At 41.6% G+C, this 22,652-nt stretch overlaps 1 protein-coding gene across 4 annotated transcripts in view; it reads right to left on the reverse strand.

Moving 5' to 3' along the window:
• kcnq5b (potassium voltage-gated channel, KQT-like subfamily, member 5b) overlaps nucleotides 1–22,652 on the reverse strand; it is a 165,554-nt gene that overhangs the window by 8,468 nt on the left and 134,434 nt on the right. For 2 of the 4 annotated variants that reach the window (XM_085162009.1, XM_085162013.1), the window contains exons 5-11: nucleotides 21,950–22,075; nucleotides 19,266–19,376; nucleotides 17,859–17,954; nucleotides 14,626–14,720; nucleotides 9,040–9,066; nucleotides 4,207–4,430; nucleotides 531–639 (exon numbers count right to left, since the gene is read on the reverse strand). In XM_085162009.1, coding sequence (XP_085018135.1) covers nucleotides 531–639; nucleotides 4,207–4,430; nucleotides 9,040–9,066; nucleotides 14,626–14,720; nucleotides 17,859–17,954; nucleotides 19,266–19,376; nucleotides 21,950–22,075 — 788 coding nt within the window. Of the gene's footprint in view, nucleotides 1–530; nucleotides 640–4,206; nucleotides 4,431–6,966; nucleotides 7,024–9,039; nucleotides 9,067–14,625; nucleotides 14,721–17,858; nucleotides 17,955–19,265; nucleotides 19,377–21,949; nucleotides 22,076–22,652 lie in introns of all 4 variants that reach the window. The other 2 variants (XM_085162011.1, XM_085162010.1) reach the window with 2 other exon arrangements.

Here is a 22,652-nt window from a genome sequence, read left to right on the forward strand (position 1 = left end):
CTGGATAAAGGGATGAGGTGAACCACTGATGTTTATTATTGTTTTTTGATAAAACTGAAAGTCTGTCGATGCTCATAAAGTAAAAACTAAAAGAAAAACCAACATGAGGTGTCTTGTTAAGGAGCCACAGAAGCTTCAGCATTATAGTCTTAGTTATTATATATTTAATAATTCAAACACTGAGCTGCTTTTAACTTTTATTCAACTCCTGCTGGTCGGGAACGTATGCTGACCTTGCATCTAACAGGCTCTTAAGTTCTTTCAGGACACGAAGGACATGAAGTCGTGTCTACTCTTGTTTCCTTGTGACACGATCACCTTACACAGCTTTTAATCCTCCCACTAACCATATTTCCTGATGATCCAAAAATAAACTAACAGAAATAAAAACCATCCGGTCACTTTAATCCCCTGAGCTCAATCAGAAGACAGCGGGGGGTTGGCCGCAATCAGGGTTAGTTTGCCTGCAGCCTTGGTGACGGAAAACTGCAGCAGAAGTTAGACTGAAAGAGGAAGTCTCATTTCCTCACCTGACAGCTCGGATGACAGACTTGACCGAGGGCTGCAAGTCCTCCACCGAGATGTCGCAGTGACAGCCCTTCTCATCAAAACCGTCCTCCGCTGTAATGTTGGAGTCTGCTGTTTGGAAGAGAGGCGCAGAAAAGGAGGATTATTTATTTCTGTGATAGCGATGAAGTCACTTTATGCCAATGAGGACATTTTGCATCCACACAAACAACAGATTGCAGTGAGCCATGTTAGTCTTGCTGCTCATGGTTTGCTTTACAAATCACAGTCAAGATGGGTCTGAAAAGAGATGTTCCACCAACTGCAGTTCCTCTAATGGCCACTTGAGGTTGGCTCAAAAAGCGAGTCGGTCCCTCTAGACTCCCGCGAATACATGAACAGTGTTGGTCAAGTTACTTGAAAAAAGTAATCAGTAACTAATTACTGATTACTTAATTAGTTACTGATTACTGTTTTTGCGATAGTAATCCCTTACTTTACTCGTTACCTAAAACAGTAATCAGATTACAGTAACGCATTACTGCCCATCTCTGTACGTGAATAATAACTATACAATGGGCACACTTTTTTATGATGCATCCATTTGCACATTGGTGGAGCCTAAAATTGGGGCGGTTCAGTTTTGATTGACAGGTACAAATACATATTTGAAATGCGACCATCATGCGGTCTGTCTTATCGTGGCTAGCTCATGATTTTAGGTTGTGGTTATGTAGATTGATGGTGCTGTTAGGTTAACAAACTAATGCAGTTGTAAAATGAATTAACCTCCAAAAATCAAACTGACTGTGAGGTTGCAGACCAAGAAAAACTCCACTTCTTCATAACAGACACTTTCAAGCCAGACTGAAGAATGCCAAGGACAATCTGGAGAAAGCTTATGCATTCTGAAAGTGCGTCCTTTGTTCATGTGAGACAAAACTAGAGCTCTTTGGCCACAGAAACGCTGCTTATGTTGAGAGAAAGAAGGGAGAAGCAGACAACCCAAAGAACACCGTCTGCACAGGGAAACACGATGATGGAAGCATGCTTTAGTGCATCTGGAACTCGGAATCTCATCGAGATTGAAGGAATTGTGACGAAAGAAGGATATGTGAAGAAGAAAACCTCGAGCAGTCAGAGACAAAACCAGATCTGGGTAATGGCTTTGTCTTCCAATATGACAACAACTTCAAATTTGCATCACTCCTGCTGAAGAACATCTGATGAATACTTTTGACCCTGGTAGTTTTGGACACTTCCAGCTGTTTTTAGACGGAAACTCTAAACAAAACCTGCTCATCACCAGGTCAGAATAAGTTACCACCTCGATATAACAGGTAAAAAGTGACTCAAGACTTATAAGAGACTAAACCCGGACTTTAAGCTCAACACAGCTTACTAATCCATTGACCTTCACTTTGTAGTTACACGCCTCTGTTGGGCCGTGGGGATTCCTGTGAGCTGGTGGAAAATCTGGAGTTTAAATAGTTTAAAGCACAGATCAAAGCTGTCCAAAATCCAGAGATCTACCTTAGTGTCATGTGGGAATAAAGCATTAAAGGTTTAGAAAGACTTCATTTTGATTTTCCAAATGGAGCAGGAACCCTGAGCACCCTGAGGAGGTAAGCACAGGGTTAATGGCGTTGATGTGTTCTGTTGAACGAAACACTGTAGATGACCTCAGGAAAGGATCGATTACTCCACAGTATGTGGGTTTTGTCAGACCTGCTGCTGATGAAAAACAGTGCTGATTAATGATTTGCTCCATTAAAAACTTTCCACTAAAATAATTCCTGGTTTCATTTCTAATTAAGGGAGATGTTTCCCATCCTCTAATGTCTCACTTAGCCAACATGTCAGCGATCAGACGCAGCGTGGCTAACCAGCCAACCAGTTTGGTTTTGGCTAGCTTGGCTAATGATTCCTCTCCACCAGCAGGCCTCAGCCAGCTGGACGGCTCTGACACCCATTATGGCTCCTGGAGCTCACCACCCCCACCTTCCATCTATCCATCAGTCCGCCCACAACCACCAACTGGCCGTTACCCAGGAGGACTCGCCAGGCCGGCACTGCTAGGCCAAAGAAAGGGAGCACAGCAGCCATCAGCATTCCTCCACTCCGCTGCGTCATTAGTGAGCCAAACCAGTTCTGATGAGCTGGATCGAGAGTCAGTTAAATACGAGCAGTGAAGTTGGGGCAGTTGTGCTTATTTTTATATCTCAGGAACACCTTTCTTTAAATGTGGCACTCGAGGAAGAGCAAGAGCAGCTGTTTGGAGAGGTTACTCACTTCCTGTTAATCCCACACAACTGATACTGGCCAATTTTGACCTTGACAGCACACAATGAGCAGCAGTGAATGTAGCCTAATGGCTAAAATAAGTTATTAGACCTGCTCTGAACAAAAAAAGACATTGAGACATTTCAAAAATTAAATGGAAAAAATTCTAACATCTTTTTTTCCCCCTCACAGGAAAGGCAGTTTTGTCCAGTACTATTTAAATAACGCCAAAACACAACAACGGACACCTCAAGTTAAAGACTCCATGATAATTAGGGATGGGTACCGGTATCTGGTGCCATTTCGGTGCTTTTTTTTCCCTGAGCTGTGATACACTTTAGATTCTAGCCAATCATTTTACGTTTCTGAGGATAGTAGGCGGGTCCAGGTACGTACGTTCTTTTAGAGCAGAGCTACAGATTAAAAATGCCCAAGGCGAAGTGGTCAAAAGTCTGGCTGTACTTCACAGCAAAAGATGCAAACTCAGCAGCTGCAACAAGTGCTTTAAGCTGATACTGTGATACTGTCAAAGAAGGTAACACCTCAAATCTGATGAAACACCTGGCGACGCATAGTGTTTTTTTTTAAAGCCGAGAAATGCGCCGTATTTGATAGCTTGCTGCGAGACCTCACACCGAGCACATCTACTGCGGGTGTGGTGCCTGTTATCGGACCCGGAGTTAGCAACATCCCCCAAAAACCCGAAGAGGAGAGTCCTGGCCCCTAGCCCTGCCAGTGTAGCAGAAATGATGAGGATGATGATGCAGCAGCAGCTGTTCTTCTCTGCGTCAGTAGCTTAATGTTGTTCGTGTGTAATTTACGTTGAGTAGGCTAACCACGTTATTACATTAATGCATGTAAGGTGAACTAGCAAACATCATCATAGCTACATGCAGCTGTCTTCTTGTTTGATGGCAGATACTCCCTTCACCCTGGACAAAAAGGCTAAAATGACCAAAGAAAAAGTGGAAAACAGTTAAACATGAGAGGTTTTTGGACAAAGTTTGTGTTTTTTCCATTGTTTAAGCTGCTTCCAGCCAAGAGTGATACCATATATGCCCCATAGCTGCAGAAAAGGCTAACATTGTTAACCTTTTACAAAAAAACAGCTGAACATGAGAGGTTTTTGGACCAATTTTGTGTTCTCCATTCTTTAAGCACCGGCACCGTTTCAAAAGTACCGGTTTGGCACCGGTATCGGATAAAACCTAAACGATACCCATCCCTAATGATAATAGAGAGAAGATGATGAAACCAAGAAGGCCGTCTTCAGTTTTGGTACGGTAATATGTTACTTAGCAGATATTTATAACATTTATGAACATTTATAAGCCAGAAGCCAGACTCTAAAACAGGTGATTTTGCTTTGTTAATAATCCACACTGATATAAAATACCGGCAGAATGGCACACGCACCATCAGTGGTGGAGCGGGACTGACTCTTGAGGCGGAGCGACGGTCTGAACCGCGTGCGGTCGTTGAAGCTCCAGCTCTTCTGAACCTTGGCGGGACTGGTGCCCTCTGTGCCAGCGTCAGCCACCGGAGAGCGCCTGTCGTTCACTGATGACGTCTGCCTATTCTTGATGCTCTGACCTCGGGGGCTCGCCATCCTCACCCGCTCCTTAAAACTCAACTTCTGGCTGAAATTAGTGATGAAGAGTAGTACAGAGGGAGATTGGAGCGAGAAGGGGAAAGAAGAAGGAAGTGAAGTGGGGTGGAAATGACAAAGAGGTAAACATGTTTGAGCGATAAATGATTTTCATGATAGCAAAAAGTTATCCTGGAAAAGTGTTCCTTCATAAACTGCTGAACATGGCAGCCATCCATTTAGTATAAGGGCTGCAGGACAGGATGGAGACAGACCAGCATGCATTGCAGCAGATGCTTTAGACAAAATGCAAGCTTTGGTTAGATATGAAGCCTCAGCTGTGTGATGATGCTTGTGGTTTGTTCCTGCAAGTGTGCACAGTATGCCGTCTTGTGTGACCAATTAGTTTACACGTCATTGAAAGAGCCAGCGGGTGTCGCACAGTTATATTAAATGTATCGCATGTTTTTCTATAAAAGTGTGAGTTTATGGATGAAAACTCATAAGAATTACCTGCAGAGTGTGAACAGGCAGGACCATGAGGTGTGGAGATAATTAGCGAGCGACAGATTCTGTGCTTATGCAGAATGACAGCATGCAAAGCCGTTCGCAGGCGCCAGCCGTGCATCATTTACACGCTGCAGAGGATTAAGCAGAAGTCTGTGTTCTTCTTATTGTCACCAAATCAGTGGGTTTTGGTCATGAATGTGTTGATTCGTCTCAGTAAGTTCTTACTCTTAAACTCAATAGTCTGAGAAAGTCAACAGGATGGCTCATGATTTCATTAAGACGTTATCAGCTAACGAGTGCATCTGCATAATCCTCCTTTCTAATGAACGTCATGATCTCACTTGTTAGTCTCAACTAGGGCTGCCACGATTAGTCGACTAGTCACGATTACGTCGACTATTAAAATCGTCGACGACTGATTTAATAGTCGACACGTCGTTTGAAGCTTTGTAAGATCACAAAAGACGCAGGAATAAGTAGTAGGATTTAAGAGTGTAATAACGGACTGAAACAGAAGATGGCAGCACTGCATGTACAAGGATGCCAGCTGCCGTTAAACCCCGAAGAAGAAGAAGCTGTGTCCCAGAATTCATAGCGCGGCCCAGCTCAGTTTCCAACAATGGCTGCAGCTAGTTAGTTTTAATATTACTCTTATTATTCTTTCTGGGTCACAAAATAAACGTTTAACATATTTTCAGGCGAGAATGTAGCTGTGTAAACCTCAAATATCTGCTCAGTTTATCAAGACACCACATATTTTCAAAAGCGCTCCGACGTTTTCGGAGACGTCTGTTACCCACTAGCTCGATAGCTAGCCGGCGGCTAGGCTAACTAGAGCCGTGAGAACACCGGACTCCTGGAAAATCGTTTTCAAACCCACCTCCGTCTTTCGCTACTCAGGTTAAACATGATATATAAGTCACTTAGATAACTTAAAAATGTTATTGTTTGGCTTTTTTCAGTATTTTATTTGTTCCTGAGTAAATCGGTTTGGCTGAGATTAAAGTTATAGTTTTTACACAGCTGAATAAACGTCAAGCAGACAGCTGATTATCAGAAGTGTGAGATGCTAGAGAATATACCCCGGTGTCCTGTTATATTTTAGATAGCAAGGATTTTATTAAACTTCACCGAAACAATCTGCAAACTTCATTAAAATTTAATAAACTCTCATCTTGTCTTTATTTTTAGTTAGCACATACCTTAAGCACTTAAAGCTGTAAGCTAATGATAGTATCTGATTAGTCGACTAATCGCAAAAATAATCGGTGACTAGTCGACTATCAAAATAATCGTTTGTGGCAGCCCTAGTCTCAACGTGACTTGACACTAATGACTGAGCCCATGAAGTCATCAGGAAAATGTTGCATGCTAGGTTCTGATTCTAAGCTAACGTTAGCTAGTGTTGCTCACTGCTGACTGTGCCGAGTGGCAGTGAGGCGCTGGGGCCCTCGAGACTTTGTACCGACTCTGACCCATATCCCTCGTTACAAATCAGAGCGCATGATGTAAGAAGTAACTTAGAGAGTCTCGTAGCTGTTAGGTGGCTAGCAATAAGAAGCAATGCTTCTCACCGGTGGAGGGGATGGTACCTGAGATGTCTGTGTGGGTTCTGGTGAGTGAAGTGCGGTTTATCGTTTAGGTGGAATACAAGGAGGTGAGTGAAAAAGAAAATGTTGACGGTGCATCTCACACACACACACACACACACACACACACACACACACACACACACACACACACACACACACACACACTCTCTCTCTCACTACATCCAGAGAAAAAGCTAATTAGTTATTTCAGAGGAGCTGCTGCTGAGAACGAAACCTGGCACAGACTAATGATCTGACAGTTAAAGACCAAAATCACAACAGGCACAAATAGCGCATTGCTCAGGCAAATATCAAACAAAAGGCAGATAGTGTGTTACTATGAAGGCGACTGATGTCTCCCTGCAGGGTTTTCTGGCTCTGCTCTCTCTGAGGCTGCACAGCCTCCTACAGATACCCATGCACCAAGAATTAGTCAGCATTCCCAAAGAAAAACTTCATGTCACAGGGAGCAGAGATGCTGTGTACCTATGTTTCCGAGCAGTACACCTCCTCAGTAGCTTCTGTTTATTACTATGATTTTTACTAAAAACCAAGGGGAGATAGACACACGGTGATGTGTTACATGAGGCAGAAACAGATGAGAGAAAATCTTTCCGTCTTAAACCCCCGTGCACCTAAACACCACTTTCTTAGTGTAAGCTCTGCAGAATAACAGTGATGAACCTTTGCAGGACTGTATGCATGAAGTCTAGGAAGTACAAAGTAATACGTTTACCGCTGGAGTTTCAATTTGTCGACCGCTGACATTTAGAAGCAGCAGAACGGAGGCAAATTGAGCTTAGTAGAGAAAATGAACATCTACAGGACCGTTTGAAAAAGGCTGCAATTTGGTGAGTCACACATTCATGCCGATATCCCTCATTTAACTATGTGAATTCAGCTGGGCCATGGCAACAAGTGCCTGAATCACCAGTGAGCAGACAGGGAGCTTTACACAGAGTCGTGTGGGTTTACTGAAGGTATAAACATGCAAATCCATTTTTGTTTCCCATGTAATGTTTTGGTTTCCTCGCTGCCTTTTCTCACATATACTGATTCTGTTAATAAAGCAAGGCAGCTCTGCACTGACTGCACAGTGTGGCGTTTAATCCCTCCTCTGTAGCTCTGCAGTAGAGACATAAATAGAGTTGGGGGTTTTGCAGAACCTCCATCACCTTTTCTACATTGTGGTGTATTTCATAAACCAGGTTCAAAGGGAGAGTTATATGAAAAAAAAAGAAAATAAAGCACGCCTGCCTTCAGCTCGCAGCGGTGGTTTGCAGACAAACATTTACTCAGTGTTTCATAACTGCAAACACAACATATTACATCACACAGCCTCCACTGCCCTGCACACTGCCCTCCCCAAATGAGTCTATAAATGCATTAGCTAAAAGAGAAACATCAGGAGCACTGATTTCATTGCAAAATTAAGCAATATTAGGACATAATCACACAGAATAACATTTGTAATAAGTGTGTAATAGATACCTCAGGCAAGAGGATGGTTTAAAGCATGAGAAAAATGGTGTGTGTGTTTTTGCCTGTGTGTGTAGTGAACGTGGTGTGTAAATGTTTTTATTTTTTCTCTTTTGGAGAGAAAAAGCAATAAAAAGAAAAAACAGCACCAAACAGAAAGTCAAAACAGTGAGTCATACAGAGTGCTTGTGTAAAAGTGGCTGCTTTTCCAGGCAACACATCATCACCCTTATGGCCTTCAGCTCCTGTCAGGGCACCTGTTCTGTCTGGGTGACCATGCAGGTCACAGAAGTGTGGTGGAAAGAGCCCTCAAAGACGGCCGGCTATTGTTTGAACTTTGCACATAATGATGCAGATCACGAATGTATTAACAGCTGCTGATTTTCCCAGCGCTCATTCGTTTGCATTAGAGCATTGCAGGAAATCTTTTGTACCTTCTACTGAATTTAAGTGAGTGATAAAAATAAAAGCTGCACCACATTTTTGATGTCATGCAACATCAGATACATCCTTTGTAGCTAAGTTGTCCTAAAGGCGATGACACCTTTGATTTTGCGACGTCATTAGAATAGAAAGTAAATATGGGGCGTGGCCATGGGGAATCACTAATGAGTGAGCTGCAAAGTGCAGATGAAGGTTGAAAAAGAAGTGCCACGATAACATCGGTTCCTCTAACAACCGGTGTTCAAGACGTCCGGCTGTACAGCAGAAATAAACACATTTATAGCCTGATACTTAAAACCATTTCGGCCTCTGTAGATTGATTCCCCCTTTATAACATTTTTGAGGTGTATCTTATAGCCGTCATTCATCTTTGATCTACAGGCAGGAGTTAGAAACTCTAAAAGGTAATCTAAAAACTCAAGTAATTACAAACATTTGAATAAAAACAAGAAGAAAAAGCAATGAAAATAAAATTCAGGCACTCAGTTATTTTCAGGTAAATGTCCCAAGTGGTCACACGTGGTACTGCGCCGTATCAGCTTTGTTGATACATTCTCTGATTTGACGCCCAGCCCTATTTTCAAGTCATGGACTTACAACACTACGTAACACAGCGAAGGTCAAACGGTCACAAACCTTGTGGTCGACTCTCCCTGCTCCTTCCTGCAGCAGACAGATCAGAAACGGAAAGATATTTGAGAACACATCTTTTCATAAAACGTCAGTGCTTATATCATAATACTGGTGCTTTTGCAAGTTTTAGCCCATTTATTAGAAATCTCATATGTTGTAATATTTTCCACTTTGTCTTGCATCAATTTTTGTATGGTAAGTTATGTAATCTACCACAGTGAACAGTCTTTTTTGGTCAAAGTTACAATGTTATTGCAAGGTAATACAGTGCATCATTTTTTATTTTGCAGCTTGGTCTATTCCAAGACCAATGAATATCTAACCCATTATTACAGGACGTTCATTTTCTGCACAACCGCAGTGAGAGCCTGGTTCACACTGCCGGAAATAACTTGGACCCGGGCACAGTGGAAGCTGCCCTCTGCCAGGTTGCCCTTGGTCATTAATACTGGTCATAACCTTCTAGAATTTCTAGGCAAAGCCAAGGGGGCGGGGTTTAGAGTTCAGAGTTCAGGGTTTAGAGTTCAGATGAGGGTCCTTCAAAGGGTGGCAAGACTCTGGATGGAGCTTGAGGAGCTCAGTAAGTCAGGAAGGACTCTGCTTATCAACATCTCTAAAATTAGAAATATCCTGTCCCAGAGTGACGCTGAAAAACTAGTTCATGCATTTATTACTTCCAGGCTGGACTACTGCAATTCATTATTATCAGGATGTCCAAAAAAACTCACTGAAAAGCCTTCAGCTAATCCAAAATGCTGCAGCAAGAGTACTGACAGGGACTAGAAAGAGAGAGCAGATTTCTCCTGTTTTGGCTTCCTGTTAAATCCAGAATTGAATTCAAAATCCTGCTCCTCACATACAAGGTCTTAAATAATCAGGCCCCATCTTATCTTAATGACCTTGTAGTACCATATTACCCTATTAGAGCACTTCGCTCTCGCTCTGCAGGCCTACTTGTTGTTCCTAGAGTATTTAAAAGTAGAATGGGAGGGAGAGCCTTCAGTTTTCAGGCCCCTCTTCTGTGGAACCAGCTTCCAGTTTGGATTCAGGAGACAGACACTATCTCTACTTTTAAGATTAGGCTTCAAACTTTCCTTTTTGCTAAAGCATATAGTTAGGGCTGGACCAGGTGACCCTGAATCCTCCCTTAGTTATGCTGCAATAGATGTAGGCTGCCGGGGGATTCCCATGATGCATTGAGTTTTTCCTTTCCAGTCACCTTTCTCACTCACTATGTATTAACAGACCTCTCTGTATTGAATCATATCTGTTATTAACCTCTGTCTCTCTTCCACAGCATGTCTTTATCCTGTCTTCCTTCTCTCACCCCCAACCAATCACAGCAGATGGCCCCGCCCCTCCCTGAGCCTGGTTCTGTCGGAGGTTTCTTCCTGTTAAAAGGGAGTTTTTCCTTCCCACTGTCGCCAAAGTGCTTGCTCATAGGGGGTCATATGATTGTTGGGTTTTTCTCTGTATCTATGAAGCGCCTTGAGGCGACTTTTGTTGTGATTTGGCGCTATATAAATAAAATTGAATTGAATTGAATTGAATTGAATTGAATTGAATTGAATTGCTTAGAGCTGCTTCTCCATCACATGAACAGGAGCCAGCTAGAGTGGTTCAGGTATCTAACCAGGACATATCCTGGCACCTCCTAGGTGAGGATGAGGTTAGTCCAACTAGCAGGAGATCCCGGAGCAGATAAGTGTCAAAGTTTTTGTGAAGTGGATGCATTATTCCACATAATAACATGAACTCGTTTGGCTTAATGAAAACCAAGACACCAGTTTATAAAGCACACCCTGACGTGTACAGCAGTGAACCTGCTGGATGCTCGTCATGTTGGGTAATGCAGGTTGTGCCTCATAAACTTAGCACCGAGGCTTTTCCAGGCAGCTGATTTCTATGTTTGCTTTTGCTTTGCTTTGCAAACCTTTTCAGCGAATTCATGCGAATTCTTCTTTAACTTCAACATCATAAATGCAAAGTTTATGTCCACAGTGATGAATGACACACTCAGCATGTTTAAAAACTCCTTTACTCTCCAGTTGAAGTCGTGATGACGTGAGCTTTAGGAATTCATTAAAATACAAGTTATACATGATTTATAACCGAGGAGCTAAAACCTGCAAATGCACCAATGTGTTCAGCATGATAGGGAGATTTCTGCATCACAAGCTTTGCCAGCAGCTGTTTCTTTCACAAGTGCAGAGGATTTGAAGGCCGCAACACATCGATCAATAAGAGGCCTGATGGTGGAAGCTTTAACAAACAGCAGACTCACTACAAACATGCAGGTTCATGCACACTAAAGCAGCAGCAGCAGCGAGAGAAGAAAGTGACTTAAGGACTGCATGTTTCACACATTACTCCTTGAAATAAAGTAATCATAAAGCTATAACTGTACATTATACGTAACCATCTGCAATGCATTTATTGTATACATTGCAGATAGCTGTCCCAATATTTCCAGGCTCCACAGATGGCTTTCAAAAGCACATAGCAGGGGTGGAAAACAAACCCCAATCACAGGGTGTTTGCAGGGTGTTTAGGATGGATACCAAAAAATGCACAAATCATAAAATTTTAAAAATGTTCTTTAACCAAAGAAGAAAAGCTCCTCATTTCTATAATTCAAGGTGCATAACTAGACTAGACTTTATTGACTCATAAATGCCACTACTAAAACATGAGGGGAGGCGAGCTTTAAGGGCAGCTTTCCTGCTTTTATCATGTGCTGTTCGGGACGATACCAGTCATTTCCCACAGCACGTGTCATCACATTGTGATGATCTGTCATTTTGACTTTCATTTAAATAAAAACATTATTGTGCCAATTGAACCCATGTGGGTTCTAGAGATTTATGATCTTTTCTAAAATGTGTAGTTTTAGATTATAGCAGTCATGCAGCGTATGTTGAGGTCTTTTATTCTGAAAGGAACAGGAAGAAGCTCTTTTTAGATATACGTAGAGCAAAGCAGGTTTTGGTACAGATTGGGCAGCGTCATGAATAAAGTGCTCGTCTTAGGTCATTTTAAAAAATAGAATTTGCCGGCTGGAGTAGACGCGGTATGATTTATGAAATAATAAATCAGAGGCAGGGATGTTTCTGAAACTTTCTTAGTCATAAAACTAATTCAGGAAGTGCATAGTTAAATCTTTTACCTCACAGGGTATGAAACACAAAACTTCAGGAGCTTCTTTTCCAGCACAGATCTAGTCCCAACAAACTAAACATGAAGTCCATGATGTTTGTGGGACAACATAGGTGATGAGATTAATGCTAAAATGCAGATTGAAATTTTTTGGCATAGTCAATTTAAGAAAAGGGACACAGACACTATGCAGCTTGCAGTTTTTTAACTTAATTCCATTTTCCCAACTTTTATGAGCAGAAGTAGAAGCTAAAGTTAGTTTTTATGCTGTTATGCGACAGGTATGTCAGCTGCTGCCGTGCCTGGAAATTATCTTTGAGTTCCAGCATCCTTGAGTCAGCACATCTGTTGGTGAGATGTGTTTACGTTTGTGAACCGGAGCCAATAAAAATGTGGGATAGTGCCTCAAAATGTGGGGACACGAATAGAAATAATGTGTGGTCCCATTTAAAGTGTGACACCTTAAGACAGAACCTGTGAATTGGCCTTCAAGCTGTTTCTGAATGCTGAGAAGCACCTGCAGCCAGGCAACACTCCTACAACTCAGACAAAAACATGTCAACTTTGGTGACGTGGTTCAAACTGTTATAAAAAGCACGTGAACACCAAGGATGATTCGGACTTTTTAGAAACTTGTTCTGACGCCGCTCACACAAAGTCAGGTAGGTGAAAGGAGAACTTTCATGCGATGACTTGTTTTTGCATCTCACATGGTGATATGAGCATTTAAAGTTTACCCAGAATGCACTTTTTGAAGTGAATTCTCTGGGGCGTCTGTTCCTCTACACTGCAGACGTTAAAGTTGTGTTATTGAATACGATCTGAAACGCTAGGATGTATCACGAGATAGACGATCTGATATCCTCGTGTTGGTGTTCTTCCCTCGTCATCATAATAAATGTTGTTCCAGGTTCAACATTGCAAGCGACCAATCACCTTCTGCTGACGTCATCTGCGACCTCGAAAAAAACAAACGGCTTCGAAAAATCTACTTCACTTGCGAGAAGAGAAACCGCCTCTGTAAGGACAATATATATAATGCTTACCGTTTATTAAAGGAAAGTATCCTGAAATGCAAAGAATTCAAGTTCCGGGATCGGCGGACAGAAGCGGTTTCTCTTGTCGCAAGTGAAGTAGATTTTTTTTAAGGCGGTATTTTTCAAAGGCACAAAAGGGGGACGTCACAACAATGTGATTGGTTACTTGCAATGTTGAACCTGGAACAACATTTATTATGATGATGTGGGAACAACACCGACACGAGGAGATCAGATCATCCATCACGAGATACTGAAGCTCAGAGATGGTTATAGAGCAGCGGTGTCAAACTCCAGGCCTCAAGGGTCGGTGTCCTGCAGGTTTTAGATCTCACCCTGGGTCAGCAGACCTGAATCAAATGATTAGTTCATTAGCAGGCCTCTGGAGAACTTCAAGACAGGCTTAGGAGATAATTTAGCCATTTAAATGAGCTGTGTTGGATCAAGGACACATCTAAAACCTGCAGGACACCGGCCCTCGAGGCCTGGAGTTCCCCACCCCTGTTGTTGTAGAGAAAAACAAATCTTACTGAAATAAAACCTTGATTGTGGATTGTGACACTCGTGGTGATTTGGTTGCGGTTTTTAACAGAGATTAAATGTGATTTTCAGTCCTGAAGGTTTCATGTAGATATAATAAATACTGACACTTAAAAAGCCTTTAATTTAAAACCATTGTTTGTACTTTGAGGGCTGTGAAATTTGAAAATATTCGCACTATGAAGGTAAAATTACGTATGGTTTTATTATAAATACCAACTTTCCTGTCATTGACAGTAATATGAAGAACCACTTGATGGAAGTTGACGGTTTGACGGCACTGGGGGAAATTTCTCAACTGTTTCCGCATCCCTCATCATTTTCTGCAAAAAAGCGGCACTACAGCTAAAGCTTGACACACTGACAGACTGAAATAGGTGCGTCCCTCTAAATCACTCTGGGCCCTGGGCTTTTGAGAAGATGAGGGCTTTGAGTTCAAAAAGCCCGACTGGCTCATTGAAGCCACAATTGGAGTCATAAATAGACGTGCTATGAAAGGGTGACGGCTAAAATTGCTGCCTCGGTCCCTCAAAGCAGCGAAAGTTCCTGGCCCGTTGAGCCCTCAGCGCACAGACGGAGACATTTATAGAGAAGCAGGTGAGAAGTCAGCTTTTTTTTTACATTAATGGAGCCTGGAAATTGTCTGTCATTTATAAATTAAAATTCTAGAATCACTTCTTCTATAAATTTTCAACAAAGAGAAAAAAAGCAGATACGTAAAACGACAGGACAGAGCAGGAAAAGTGAATAATCCAAAGAGGATCTAAATGAACTTTAAATTTGCAAAGTTGAAGTGCAGGAAAGGAATGTGGCACAGACACCAAATACAGACACCAGCTGCCATAGTTGTACCTACTTTGTAGGGCTGCAGGTATGCAACGCCTTCAAGTGAGGCTTCCAGGTAGCAATGGAAACCGAGTTCTCATCAGCCGCATAACTACGCCAAACACACTGCATGCAGAATACACAAAAAAATAGGTGGAAGGGAAAAATTAAAAGACCCCCCTCCCAGAAAAAAACGATAAACAGACAGAAAAAAGTAAAAAAAACAAACAAAAGAAAAACAAGGCCCCAGAGGGAGTCGGGAGAAGAGGAGAAAAGAAAAGAAAGTAAAAAAAAAGAGCTGATTAGTGAAAACTAAAACACGGATGTGTCACACGTCTGGGGTCGGCCGGCGGTCAGGCATGGATACATGCCTGTGGATAGGCAGGAGGCTCTCATAGTGCCGCCACGTGGCGTCCAGGTAGGGCCTGGTGCTGTCGGTGGAGTAATAACGCCACGCAGCCTGGTACAACATGGGGATGCACAGGATGAAGAGGAGGAGGAGGAGATGGGAACATATGATGGACAAAAGGAAAAAGAAGCATGTGGGGAAATATACGTGGAGGTCAATGTGAGGTCAGCACCAGTGAAAGTCAGGATGAAACTAAAGGTGAGTGAAGATCAGGTAGCAGGACGGAGGGGATCGTTTCTGTGCTTTATACCATAGACTGTATATAAAAGACAGACAAACAGTGGGAGGAGTTTTCTCTGTAACTCAGCTCTTAATTTAACATCGCCGTGGTTCCTCAGACCCCAAAAAATAAACAAAAACAAAACAACCATCCCCCCAAATAACCCTGCCAGGCTTTCGGATTGTTTCAGACGATGAGCTCAGTAGGAAGGAAATGTTTTTGACACATTTAAACAATTACTTTAACCCATTAAAGCCGGTCAGAGCAGCACGCTCTGTTTTGCGTAACTATTTTTAAATCGCGGTAGCACTGCAACCACGTGAGCTAGCACAATAATTTTTTTTGCATATGAAACCGGAGGAGTTGTACTTACATCTTATGCCATCAGCTTGTCCTCGGTCACAGTTTCCTTCCACATATAGCTTTGCAAAAACTGCATAAAAAGCACTTGCAGCAACAAAAACATAATATTCCAGAAACAGGCTTTGCCGATCCGATCAGCTGTTCATAACACTTCCTACGTCCATCAGCGTGAACTATCGCATGTCCGCCATGACCTGCCCGAAACCGGAAGTGACATCATTTTGCGGAAATGTAGTTTTTTACCATCAGGGCCTCATGAGCCTATACTGGTGTTTTTAAAAGTTATCTTTGACTTTATGACTTTCTGTGTCGTTTCTGGGATGCTTAGGACTCATATTGCACTGCTGGAAATAGTTTATTTTGATGCACATGCTGCTTTTTTGCAAATTTGCACAATAATATTTATTTTCGTTTTTCCTGCAGTATATAAAAATTGGTGTATTTCAAAAATAAAACTATGAAGACACTCAAAATAAATTTCCTGTGGTGGGAAACTATTTTGTGCAACTTTTTTGTATTTACAGTTTTGAGGGATAAGCCTCTTAAATTTCTCTAACTAGAAATATATGTTAAAAAAACAAAAACGATTTTCAATTTTTTTGTAGTTTATTGCACTTTTTTGCAATTTATGTAATTACTATGCACTTAATGCAGACATATTATTAAAATCTGGGCTATAATGGTTGTATTGATGTATATCAACTTGAAATGCTCCCAAAAATGGCTCCACAGCATGTAAACATATAATATAAGCTCTGGCGGACTTGGTTCTATGGTAGGTCTTAAAGGGTTAAATCCAAACTGGATTTCATCTGAAAGCTGATGACGAGTCCCAGGTATTTAACCCAGGATTGTCTCGTTGGAATTCGTTCCGGACATGTTGGCCTTGTTTGCGAGTTGTTGTCCCGCCCTATCGTCCTGTCGTTTGTTAAGGTCATATAGGACGAGGACTGAATGTTGTTAGATCGTCTGGAACGGGACCTCAGGACCGAATCATAGGTGGCAGATAGTTGGAGTTGTTGGACACCACTTCAGTTCAGTGGACAGAGATGCTGTCAGCCACCTACAACACTGACTCCTCATCAGCTTTAGAAACTGAAGAAGCCTTTGGAACGTCAAGAGATCATCTAGATCAGCGGTCTCCAACCTTCTTTGCGCCACGGACCGGTTTATGCCCGACAATATTTTCATGGACCGGCCTTTAAGGTGTCGCGGATAAATACAACAAAATAAAACTAGTACCGGTACCGAAAAAAAGAAAATTTATTCATAACACAAGTGAAAAGACCCAGAAAAACCGAGTAAACGATAAAAACGATAACAAAATAACGCTGAAAACCGATAAAAACCCTCAAAACTATACATTTCACACCTGAGCCTCAACTCTCGCCGCCCGGTACTAAACGACTCACGGACCGGTACCAGTCCGAGGCCCGGGGGTTGGGGACCGCTGATGTAGATTAGATGAGCTGAACAGACATTTTAAAGCATAAATAAAGAAATGAACTGCTAACGTTGGGTTATTAATGAACTACACTGTGGTCTCATGAGTTTAACGTTGAATTTCTAATCTGGTTTCGTGGAAGTTCTTAAAAATAATCATTACCTCCGTTCATTTGTGTGTCTGCACATGGATTTAACAGGTTGTTTTCTCCTTGGGCAGTGGTGGTTAGCACAGCTGCCTCACAGCAAAAAGGTCCTGAGTTCAATTCCACCATCATGCCGGGGTCTGTGAGTGCGGATGGTTGTCTATGTGTTAGCCCTGCGACCTGTCCAAGGTGTACCCTGCCTCTTGCCCTAAGACAGCTGGGATAGGCTCCACCCCCTGATTTCATGTTTTATTGAATACACTGAGTGAGCTTTGATAGATGATGTGTGTGGAACATCGCTGGGTTCCACCTGTGCTCGTAACGCCTGCTTTCAAAACGGCAAGAACGGAAGAAAAACAGGACTCTGCAACCCAAATGGTGATCTCATGGTAGCCATGACCATCTTTTATATACAGTCTATGGCTATACTAGTAGGAGGTGAAAAAGATGATCGAGCTTTGAGAAGATGAGGAGAGAAGTGGGCTGCACAGGGTGACGATATCTGCTTTTCACAGGGTTTCGTCGAGTCCACGAAGGGAAAAGGACAAAGTGGAGAATGACAGTCGCTTATAGATTTCAACAACACTACAGTGGATTGAATCGTCAACGTTAACGTCTTCATTGTCCAGCCCAAAGCAGAGATATGTGTCAGAGGCAAAAGAATAACAGGGTGTCTGTTTTACCTGGATGAGGTAGGCCGCTGGGTTTCTTCTCTTCTCAAAGTGCTTCTGTCTGTGCTGCTCCTGGACCTTCAGGGCAAAGCCTGAACCCAGAATACCCTGAAATGATATAAACAGCAATAAATACACACACCACAAATACACCATGATGTGGTTTCGTGCACTGGTAGCAGTGACTTAACCCTTTAAGACCTACCATAGAACCAAGTCCGCCAGAGCTTATATTATATTTTTACATGCTGTGGAGCCATTTTTGGGAGCATTTCAACTTGCTATACATCAATACAACCATTACAGCCCAGATTTTAATAATATGTCTGCATTAAGTGCATAGTAATTACATAAATTGCAAAAAAGTGCATTAAACTACAAAAAAATTGAAAATCGTTTTAGTTTTTTTAACATATATTTCTAGTTAGAGAAATTTAAGAGGCTTATCCCTCAAAACTGTAAATACAAAAAAGTTGCACAAAATAGTTTCTAACAAAAGGAAATTTATTTTGAGTGTCTTCAATGTTTTATTTTTGAAATACACCAATTTTTATATACTGCAGGAAAAACGAAAATAAATATTATAATGCAAATTTGCAAAAAAGCAGCATATGCATCAAAATAAACTATTTCCAGCAGTGCAATATGAGTCCTAAGCATCCCAGAAACGACACAGAAAGTCATAAAGTCAAACATAACTTTTAAAAACACCAGTATAGGCTCATGAGGCCCTGATGGTAAAAAACTACATTTCCGCAAAATGACGTCACTTCCGGTATCGGGCAGGTCATGGCGGACATGCGATAGTTCGCGCTGACGTCTATTCCAATGTAGGAAGTGTTATGAACAGCTGATCGGATCGGCAAAGCGTGTTTCTGGAATATTATGTTTTTGTTGCTGCAAGTGCTTTTTATGCAGTTTTTGCAAAAGTTTTATGTGGAAGGAAACTGTGACCGAGGACAAGCTGATGGTATAAGATGTAAGTACAACTCCTCCAGTTTCATATGCAAAAAAAAATTATTGCGCTAGCTCACGTGGTTGCAGAGCTACCGGGATTTAAAAATAGTTACGCAAAACAGAGCGTGCTGCTCTGACCGGCTTTAAAGGGTTAAAGAGAGTATCCTAGTGCTCCTGTGCAGGCTTCCAGAAGTCAGCCAATAAGAAGAGAGCAGGCAATCGCTAAAACGGCTTGTTTCAGAGAACTTTTATGTCCTCGAGTAGGTACATAATTCAATTTAATGACTGAATTACTGTGACTGGAAATTAACTGAATGTTCTATTACAACAATACAACAATAATTATTATTATAAACTACAATAATAAGGTTAAAAAAGAAGCAAAGTTCATAAAAAAGGAAACTTTACGAGAGAGAAAAATGAAAACATGTTACAGAAAACTGATTCATAAGTAGAACTTACAGCTGGCAAGGCAAAGAAGGAGATGCCGAGGAGGGCGAACCCCGCCGACAGCATCCGCCCCGTCCACGTCTTTGGCGTCTTGTCTCCGTAGCCGATGGTTGTCAGGGTGATCTGTGAAAACAATGATTATTATCCGGGCCTGATGGATGCTCATGTGGAGCCTCTGGCTGTTTAAACAGGGAACTTTTAAACTAATGTTATATTTAAAATTAAAACTTGTGCTGTATCAGAACTTGCAAGTGACCTGGTAACGCCGACGTTGTTTTTGACTTATCTAAACATCTTCAAGCTATTAGTAGTTTTTATTTAACAGTAAAACATCATTAGTTGGAATACCTATACCTATACCTACCTACATGAGACCTGTTTTTAAAGGCATCTTTTAATGGTTGTAGGACAGAAACTGGTTTCATCTTTTTGTTTGTGACTCAGGCAGCTTTTGCAGTTTTGGTGAAATGGTCCTTTAAGTGATATTAAAAGGGGTTGTTTGGTTAGTAGACTTGAATGAAAATGCATCCTCAGCTTTACTTACACTGATCTATTAAGACTGCTTTATTTCTGTCAGACTGCTCAGTGTTAAATGTCTTCTGCTCCATTGTATTTGCATCTTTTTCCCTTTTGCATACAGCCTGATTTTCTGAGACATGATTTTAAATGATGCCTTCAAGCACTGCAATCACATCTGAATGATTAAACCTGCGCAGAGGCTTTAACGGGCGTCAGTCTGTGCGGCCTTGGTTCCAAGAACGCTGCTGAAAGCCGGCGGCTCAAATGTTTATTCTGCTTTATCTGAAAAAATAAAGTTTTCTAAGGCACAGAATGTGCACTCCTCCTGTCCTTTATGTGCAAAGACCTACCGAGCATCTGATGATGTTGTGCAGATATGCACGGAGAGGGCGTTTTGACAATATGAAACCTCAGATTCAATGAAAATGGGCTCAAACATCTCGATGGAAGATGTCAGCAAGTGAAGTTTTAATAGAATTAAAAGAGTTAATTGAAGTAATGATTCAAATTGATGGTACTTAGTGCATCAAAATATGACTGCTGGATAAAAGCATTCTTATGTGTTCAACAAAAGCCTGAAAAGGAGCACTTAATGAAGTGTATTCATCATTTAATGACAGGGGCAGATGTACTTGGCTGTGGACTGAAACTGGCAGAAAAACCTTACTTGGCTTTATTACTGTGCCGGTTTTATCTGCACATCTGTACAGATATCCATCCATCTACCGCTTTGATTTGGAAGCCTGAACATTTTTCATTCAGGCTCTGATTACCATTCATGACAAAGGCCATTTTACACCATTATGAATTTCTGAGCCGGATTAATAATGGTGTTTAACGGAGCCGTGCAGGACTAATGTTTATGGACAGGCTGTTGGTGCTCAGAGGCAGAGCTGAACAGGAGATAATAACGGCGAGGATGGATGCTTTTCTGCATCCAGAGCAGGACGCACTCATCTGAAAATACTCAGAGTAAAACCTGCTGATGTCCAAGAAAGTCTCACTCAGGAGGGTCAGGCGGCTGCAGAGATTGGCTGACAGCTGCTAAGAAAATCATTTCTATCAAGGCTTTTTACTAGGGGTGGGTTTTTATAATCGATTTATCGATTAAAATCGATTCTGGCTTGGATAACGTGAAATCGATTCATTAAAATCCTGAATCGATTTTTTAATATTAATTTATTTTGCCCGAAATGCCAGAATCTCTGGTGAAATCTCACAAAATTTCAACAACCACCAAACAGCTAAGACAGTAAATGAGAGCAGGAACACGGATTCTGCACAAAGACGTAAACACACAGCGCGACCCGCGGATCAGAATCAGTTAGATGTCGCCTTTCTCACGGTCGGGGCTGAAAGCCGACAGCTCGCTGATTCTCCACGCTTTGTGTTCACGCCCTTTATGCGCTGATTCTAAAGCTGTTAGTTTGATGTCTCTCCAAACAATATTGACCAAACCAGCAGCAAAAGAAGATCCAAACTACGCTTCACATAAACAACGTCATAAACTCACTCTGACTTTTACTGTTTTGCTTCGACCACGATGCACAGCTCTCTCTCTCTCTCTCTGTACTTCAAGAACAGTTTCCCGTCTAAAAATCTGTTTTCTTCATTATTCGCTTGCTTGTTACGCACAAGTCTACCGTTGTCTACAGCGCTGTCGGCCGACGTTTTTTTTCCCGTTTTATATACTTCTGAAAAGAAAACCTAATTTCTGCCGTTCAATACTGAACAAATTTAAACTTTTTAGAATTATGCAAAATGCAAAACGCTTAGCTGTGTCTCTAATAAAACCTCTGTAACTTCAGAGGTAATGTTCATATGTTGATTAATGGTTTTCTTTCGTTTTTGATCTACTGCAGAATATTTTTATAAAATCCCAGAACAGGAAAATCGCCTTCATGTTTTTCTGTGTTTTATCTTCAGCTACTTTGACACAAAGGCCTCTGCTGTGATGCTCACACCTTTGATAAAGTCTCGAAAGTGTCAGCTTCCTTTTTATAGATACAAAAATATGTAAATGTACTGATCTGAATTATAATATTTCTGACTGTCAAAATTTCCCAGATTCAAATCGAATCGAATTAAATCGAATCGTGGATCGAATCGATTCTAGAAATCAGTGACGATACCCAGCCCTACTTTTTACTAAAGTACAGAAATTCCTCCAAACTCACCGTGCCCCACCACAAGGCATCCGCATACGTAGCAAACTCATTGTTGAACTTATTCTCCACAAGGTAGACAAGGAACGAAGAGAAGATGAGCACCAAGAAGCCGATGTACCAGGCGGTTACCAGTTCCTGCAGAAGTCAAAGAGGTCATTCAGAGTTTAATGGTGGAAAAAGGAGCATTTATCTAATGCACATCGACCTAAAATCGCTTTTCTCTGAACACTGAGGTCAGAAACAGAAATAAAATAATGACGTGATAGGTCACGACCCTTTACAGAACCTTCCTCTGATGCAGTCCCTTATTGGTTTAGACATAAATAAGATAAAACACTGCGACCAACTTCCTGATGTGCTGAGCTGCCTGCTCTGAACTCTACGAGACCTCTGAATGTGCCCAGTGTTACCTGCAAAGCAGGGACTGCAGCTAATCTGACTCATTGCTCTGCTCGAACAACGCTGTAGGAACACAGCTGTGCTGGTGTACACTTTATCAGGAACATTTAGGTAGGTGATGAATGCTCATGAAAACATCTGTGACCTCAAAATAGCAAGGAAGAGCAATCAAACTATCATGCAAGATTAGTCTACTAGTTTAAAAATAAATAAATACTGCATAACATTTCATCTTTAACACCTTTAATTGTTTTAATCTTATAAACATTGCGTTACAGAAACATCTTGAAGCTTGATGAGAAGCTCGATGATC

Source organism: Neolamprologus multifasciatus, chromosome 6, assembly GCF_963576455.1.
Source record: "Neolamprologus multifasciatus chromosome 6, fNeoMul1.2, whole genome shotgun sequence".
In the NCBI taxonomy this organism is placed as follows: Eukaryota; Metazoa; Chordata; class Actinopteri; order Cichliformes; family Cichlidae; genus Neolamprologus; species Neolamprologus multifasciatus.